The sequence below is a fragment of the Lagopus muta genome, chromosome 1, assembly GCF_023343835.1.
Source record: "Lagopus muta isolate bLagMut1 chromosome 1, bLagMut1 primary, whole genome shotgun sequence".
Classification (NCBI taxonomy): domain Eukaryota; kingdom Metazoa; phylum Chordata; class Aves; order Galliformes; family Phasianidae; genus Lagopus; species Lagopus muta.
This window is the reverse complement of record NC_064433.1, coordinates 112,745,176-112,753,150: the sequence shown is the minus strand read 5'-3', so window position 1 is coordinate 112,753,150 and position 7,975 is coordinate 112,745,176. Positions and strand designations below refer to the sequence as shown.

At 36.1% G+C, this 7,975-nt stretch overlaps 1 protein-coding gene across 1 annotated transcript in view; it reads right to left on the bottom strand.

Moving 5' to 3' along the window:
* Window positions 1-638: 638 nt before the first annotated feature.
* CFAP47 (cilia and flagella associated protein 47) overlaps window positions 639-7,975 on the bottom strand; it is a 258,882-nt gene continuing 251,545 nt past the window's right edge. The window contains exon 65 of the mRNA XM_048953295.1: window positions 639-1,239. Within this exon, the coding sequence (XP_048809252.1) occupies window positions 1,030-1,239 (210 nt within the window). The 3' untranslated portion in view covers window positions 639-1,029. The remainder of the gene's footprint in view (window positions 1,240-7,975) is intronic.

Below are 7,975 nucleotides of genomic sequence, written 5' to 3'. Positions count from 1 at the left end.
AATTTCTGAAGTGAGCAACACTTAACTGTTGAGTGACTGATTTATATGCCACCTGCTTATCTATCTCATTTGAGTGTGCTGCAAACAGGCCTCATTTTAAATGGGAAAGTAAAACCATTTGAAAGCAAAGCCAGGAAAACAAAGCTTTGACAAAGAAAAATTGTCACTGAAATTCTTCCTGAATACCATAATCAGTTGTGAAACCATTGCATATTCCTGAACTGTAAATTCTGATTTCTTACAGTTATAGGAACACTTCCTTCAATTACATATGCAGATAGAGCATTCTTAAGAAATCTCGCTCTATTTGTGTTCCCAGTAGCATATAACTGAAATGTAAGATTTTCTTATTCTTTTTTAGAAACATACCAGATATCATTATTTTCAGTGCCTTTCCTGTGTTGCGTACTGTATTTGAAAGGGAAATTTTATTCTTACTTGAGATTACCTGGTTTCTGATCAAAACAGGGCACACTGCATTTAAAATGGGAGATTAAAGAGTGCCATCACTGTTTTATATGTTTCCAACATTTCCTCTAATAGCTTCTCTGAAACGTGTGGCAAAAACAAAATCGTCAAGCATGCGGTGGTAAAATGGTTTTATTGGTACTCATTCACACCAACATACATAGGTTATTCTCAGGCTCCCCATTCCTGAGCAGTGATGATCATTCTATATTTGTGCCAAGAAAGCACTTACTCTGTGCTAAGCTGTTGTGTTTTTTTTTGTTGTTGTTGTTGAAATACACTCCACTATCAAAATAAAGGCACAAATAAAATTTACTTTCTGTTAGTGAAGTCAGAAAAAACAATTCCAGTGAAAAAAGAAGGTAGGTGTTATCCATCCAGTGATCTTATAAGGCATGACAGCATAGATGTAACAGTACATTAAGAGCAAAGAAAGCTGCAACACCCGTGTAAAGTCACTGGTGGATGTTCATTTGACAAAGAGATCTACTTCATTCCACCCCTCCCCCATAAAATGAACAAATAAGCAAAAAAAAACAAAAAATCACAGCTCAACTTTCTCTATTTTTTTCTCAGGATTAAAGGTGCTCCCTTGATCGGTGAGGATACCCCCGTGGTTGTAAGCTTCAGATTCTCATGTAAAAAGTTGCGCTGTCGAACTGTGGCTGATCTTATGTAACTGTTGGTAGAAACTACTTTTGCTGGGCTTGTAGGTGGTGCAGTCTGCGGAAGCAGTCCGTTGACTTCATATGTCCACTGCATTGACTGTGTCTGAAAATAGACAACATGCCAAATATAACCAGTTGAAATGTGTTGACAGTGATTTACCATGCTACAAAGATTTCAGAAGACATTTATAACTATTTCATGTAAGGAACTGAAATAACACAGAACTGCTGTCCTGGACATCCTGAAAATCATATTTAACCTTAGGAATGCAGAACCAGGAATAACAAAGGCAAATAATTTATTATCCTAGCTGATCTAAAATCCTTTCTTATATAGTAAACCCCTTAGCTCTGTATGTTGTTCAAAGGTAATTATTCCACCACACAATATAAATGCCTCAAGTTTATAGTGTACGATTTAATTGCAGCTCCGGTACTGATCATAAAGGTACTATCAAATGCTGAAGTCTCTGCCTAAAGTAATGGAATGAAAAAAGAGAGAAAAAAGGGCTTTAAGTACACATAAGAGAGTTGCAGCTCCTTGTTAAAATCTCCGTTCTGAAGAATATTTATGTGAATTGAAAATGACACTCTGCATTTGCTTTTTGATTATACCTGGTCTGTGGAAATGAAGCATATGTTTCTATGTCATATCCCATAATGCTTGAGCACCAGATTCCTACTGAGTATGTGATTCTTATTCTTAATACACATCCCATCTATGCATACTTAAGGAGCACTATCTTTGTGCATCTGAACTCTACACTGCTGTCTACCTCCTACATTTCATTTGTTTTTTCTGAAGCAGAATTTTGTTTGCTAAAAAGCAATATGTAACCATTGCAGATCTTTCAGTCATTTTTCTTTCAAGATCTATCACTTAAATTCCAGAAGGCAGATCATTATTTCAAGTCTAGCATTATCCTTCCTGTCATTACATCTGGGAAAAGGTATATTCATCTGTGTGTTTTCTGTTTTGCATTCTCCTTTTTCTTAAAAAAAAAAAAAAAAAAAAAAAAAAATCAAAACAAAACAAAACAACAGAATGACTAAATCCCACTGATTTCAAATGATGTTTCATTATGTTTAGCTTTGTACTATGCAAAGATTTGCATGAAGTGTTGTGTGCGCAATGAAGGCACGCATTGCTATCTATTTGCACTTTGCAACTTGCAATTCCAAGAGTACTGTTTGGGCCATTTTTGCATCTAAGTACTTGAAGGGGACATTGAATAAAAAATATGGGATGATGCAGATCTAACAATATATGTATATCCAAGTGAGGAATATAGTACATTCAGCATATATTCATAGTACAAAAGAACAGATTTCACGACTTTGAAGCCTTGAGGCACCAAAGCCACTTTAAACAAGTGATTTTTCCAAATACCTGAAATATTGCCTTTCCATATGTGGCATGGCACAGCACTGCACAGATGTAATATTTTTTGTTCTAGAACAGGCTTTTTGGTGCTATGCTTTTGCATCACACTGCATTGAACTACAGCTGTGGCTTGTAGGATCACCTTTGTCCCCTCCTTCGAGACACAAGGATTTAATACAACAGTTGCAATTTATCTAATATTTCTCCCACCTAAATGATCCTTAGAACAATCATTGGTAGATATAACCATGACACATAAGATCAGTGACTTTTTCTCCCAATGAAAAAGAGATAGAAAGGCTAAGTATACCGTCAATCAATTGTGAATTTGTCCAAGAGTCAACCTTAAAAGCTCAAGAGTTTCCCTCTCAAGCAGTTGGCTACAAGCTCCACTTGCAACACAGCTACCTTTGTGGCCTGTTTGCTCTTCCCAGTCTGAGAGCTCTGCTTCCTTCCAAGCAGATTTGGTCTACAAAGAGCAGCAACAGTATCTGTATAAACCACCAATCACTCCTCACAAAAAAATTTCACTTAGTATAAATGCCATCAACCATCTCCAGTGTATAGTTTGTTAACTTGTCTAGCTACTTACATATTCTGCCAATTAATTATGGTCTAGGTAAACAAAAAAAAAAAAAAGAAAAGAAAAAAAAAAAAAAAGAAAATAGGCCATGGGCAAGAGTAGTGAACTTTCTCCATGTCAAACTTTCTTTGCAGTCATCCCATACTAATAACAACGAGAATTAAGAGGATGTCAAAGTGTCTCTCTGATTTGTTGTTGTTGTTTTGTTAACTATCAATTTCGTATTTGCCAGTGAAAACATTTGATTTGGTCATGTTTATCTTCCTCATCTTTCAGATCCCCCTTCCTACAGTTCTACTACTGTTCTAATGGTGATCCTTTTATTGCTAAAGTACATGTAATGAATATTGTGCAGTTTTGTACTTGTGTTGCAGCTATTGAATGGGAAGAAGTTTAATGTCATTGAACTGTAAATCTCTTGACCCACTCTTTGTTCTCTTCTATGCACTTATACAGTATTAACAGTATTTCACATATAGGCTGAATTCAGTCACAGCTCTTTAACGTTATCACATCTTATGAATATCCAATTCCATTGCCTTTTATTAGAGGGCTGGTTTTAATGAGTATTCTGTTAATGGAATATATACTACTGTGTACTTATCATGAAAGAATAGGAACTTCTTTAATGTTTATTTTCTAAATAAACTTTCAAATAATCCTCTATTTTAAAATTGGTAGTACTTTACATTGTGTCATCTGAGTGAGTTACCTTATTCCATTACAGGTTAGTAAGTGTAATATCTTAATAGGTACTTTGCCATGCATGCATAATTTTTTAGACTTTCATTACTTTTCTGCCGAAATAAAAATCTAATTTAAATTGAATATCATTCCTACATAAAACAGTCACATTAGCTCATCTTTATTCTAAACCTTATTTAATACTGTGCACTGATCTACTAACTCCACTGCCTTGAAAGATAAATGCCAGCAAAAGCAGTTGTGATATGAACTAACATCAGTCCAAAGGTAATATTGCCATTTAAGAAAAGCAAATGTCTCTCCAGAGTTAGCTAATTGTCATACTCCAGTAGAAGATGAAATAGTTTATCCTTACTTAGTATGTCAGATTAACAATTTAGTTTAAAGAAAACCTAACCTCAGGGTCATATACACATTGCACATGATTTGGTGATCGCTGCTCAGGGACACGATTTAGCAGAGGGCTGTTAGAGTTCGGGCAGTATGGTCAGGTTGTGGTTGCACTCAATGATCTTTAAGGTCTTTTGCAACCTGAGCAATTCTATGATTCTATGATTCAAGGTCAGTTTTCACAGCAAATGAGTTAAACTGAGTTTGGACTTACTTGAAGTCCACACATACTGTAACTTTACTTTCTATAATGTTCTTAATTGCTTGAAGTAGGATTTAAGTGAAAGTGGTGGGCTATATCACTCTTCAATTTCACTTATCATCAATAATTGAGAAAACCCTTACTCTGTGAAAAAGCTGATTATTCAAGTGCTTTGTGTAATCCATGTCGGTTGTGGTTGTGTGGCAGAAGAGACGGAACCTTCTGTAATGAAAATTCATTGGGCTCAATAGGGAAGACGTCATGGGCATTATCACATAATCCTTTAGACAGGAGCCATCAAGATAGAAAAGTGAAAACAAAACAAAACAAAACAAAAATCAAAAAAAGGACAACATCTATAACAGCATATTCCATCTATTGTAAATCATTTGCTATCATCCAAGACAGTTAGAAACAGTCTTTGTGGAAGAAATAAGCTTTTATATACTAATTTGCTGAAAGGAAATCCTGTTCTTGTAGTTTAGTCTATTCTGCTAATGGGGAAACAAACAGAAGATGTAACTGCCAACTAGGTTAGTGCAACAAGACCACATAGAATTCAGTAATTTTCAGATCTTTAATATCCACAAATATCTGTTTAACTAGAATATTTAATTTCCAAGAGCAAAATACTAGGTTTTCTAATTATCCTTAAATCATGTGTATTTTCTTTCAGGTTAAGGTTGTACAATTTAACTATAATGATTACTTTAACCAATACGAAAACTGGGACAAGTGCAAGCCTCAAGGCCAGGTTGGATGGAGCCCTGGGCAGCCTAAGCTGGTGGGGGGGAAGCCCTGACCACAGCAGGGGTTGGGGCTGGGTGAGTTTTGAGGTCCCTTCCAGACTAAACTGTTATATGATTCCATTATATGAAATAATTTATTCAGCAAATACTGTTAGCAGCCACCAACAAATTTATATAAAAGTGCATTTTTTAGGTATTTAGCCCATTCTTACAGTTGGCTCATGATTCATAGGATTAATTTGCAGAACATGGACCACATGTAGTCACCATAGGCTGACAGTGATACTTGTTTACATACAAATTAATTTCCAGATAAATCTATGCTAGGAGTGAGTTAAATGTTGGTAGTGAGTATCAGGAATTTTAAGGTAGAATATATTCCAGTTACCAGAGATAGTGTTAACTCAGTGTTAACAGTGTTAGCTCAGAAAAAAAACAATCAAAATTTGCAAGAACTCCAGTAAGCTAAGGCACAGTACATTACAGACTATTCATCCTGCTCTCCTGAACCTTATATCAGAGTGCTAAAAAGCAAAAAATTATGAATCACAATTATATATACAGAATTAAATAAATCAAAATATTGCGGGAACTGCTGAAAGGTATCTTTCTTAATTTTCTTTTTTTTTTTTTTTATGATTATTTTAGGGTGCAAAGGTTTTTTGGGGGCAACAATGTTGTAATGTTTCCTTATCTGTAGCTCTGTGTTGAGATCAGCTATGACTTTCTTTCATATCAGAGGCTGTACCTGTTAGGTCCATGCAGACCACCCAGGTAGGTGTGAGAAATCTATCTGCAGCAAGTTACAATTCACAATTAAATAGTGTGAACCGTTCAAGTCTAAAATGCACCATAAGCTCTAAGTACTGGAAAGGGGAAAGGACTTAAAAAATAAAATTATGATTCTGAAGAATTCAAAGAAATGGCATCTGGCCCTCCACTAACCATTAACATAACATTTCCTACAGAGACTAGAAGGACTAGGGCAATAGAAATAAAAAGTTTACATTGGCTCTTGAAAAGCTAAAGTATCTCCTTATGTGCTCAATTTGACCAGGTACCTAAGTAGCAAAACAACACTGAAAAGTGAGAGGACACAGAATTAACTTCTGTCTAAATCAAAAAAGTTATCAGAGCTATAATAGCACATGACATGGTTCCTGCAAAGACAAAGCAACGTCTGATTATCTAAAGAGAACTCAGAAAAATATTTCTTATTTTACTTAGATATAAAGAGCTTTAACCACCCTGATATCTCCTGGAGGGACAACACAGCATGGCATAAACAAGTACATCAGGAGCAAACAGCACCAAGAAAGTGTGTGCCCACTGCTGAATGTGGCAGCAGACCTGGTGACACAGGACATGGAAGAAGCTGAGGTACTTAACGCCTTCTTCACCTGCACCTTTGCTGGCAAGACCAACCTTCAGGAATCCAATGTCCCTAAAACCAGCAGGAATATCTGGAGCAACAAAGATTTATCCTTGTGGAAGAAGATCTGAAGAGGGAATACTTAAAAAAATTGGACAGAAATAAATCTACTAAGCATGATGGGATGCAGCCACAGGTGCTGAGGGAGCTGGCTGATGTCACTATGGGCCCAGACTTGAGGTACTGGGGGAAAGCAAATGTCATATCTTCAAAAAGGAGGACCACGGGTAATACAGGATAGTCAGCACTAAGTACATCCCTGGGAAAGCGATGCAACAACTAATCCCAGGAACCATTTCCAGTCATATGAAAGACAAGAAAGTGATTGGGAATAGTTAGCATGGATTCAGCAAGTGGAAGACTTTCAACACTGTCTCCCTTAAGATCATCACAGGTAAGCTGATTAAGTACAGAGCACAGAATCTAATGGATTAAAAATTAGTTGAATGGCTGCGCCTAGAGGACAGTTTTCAATGGCATGAATTCAAGTTGGAGGCCTGTAATAGCAGTGTAACCCAGGAGTCCAGTTCATCAGTTTTATTAATGTCCACTAATGTCCATTAATGTTAAAATTAACTGCAAAACAAATAAAATATTTACTTATGTAGTCATTTACTTTTTTTTGTAAGCTGTTCCTCCCACACAGTGTGGGATATATTAAAACCAGAGTACTGAGCCATATTGAGAAATGGTCACCACAATTTATTTCAAAGTATCAAAGAGACAGAGAGTGATCAAACTCTGGTTGCTTGTGAACACTTGTTCTCCTTTAACAGATATCACACATTGAAGTCTATACTTAACAGTCTTACTCTCCCATTTTTATTTAGAATGATGGCTCAACAGTAATTTTCCTAAAGAGAGATAGATTTCCAGATAGAATTAAAGGTGGCTTAATTAACACCTGCAGTTCAAGTATTCAGTGTTTCATAGTTTTGTTTAGATGTAATGTCATCAATACAAAATATTCCTTCATTACTGGCTATGTTTTCAACACCCTTATACATCAGTGGTTTCTACACTGGTTTCACATTCTGACATTATGATAATTACAGTCACAATAAGCAAGGTAACTAATTTTTATGCCTGTTAATCAAAACCGTTGTGTATTATTTCTGCACTCAAAATCCAGTGATGCTAGTGATGAGACGTGCTACACTCACTGCCTGTAATGAACTTTCTGGATATCTGTAATCTCAGCACTCAGTTCAGTATCAACCCAGCAACGCAGGTAATGCCTTCTTTAATGCAAAACTATTTCAATTACGTTACTAACTTTGTTACATGTTTCCTTGCTCACTCAGTTTAACACACACAGTTCAGAATAACATGGAACCGGGGTAATCAACAAAGGTACCAGGAACAACATGCCTTGTTTTTTCTGGCCACTGCAT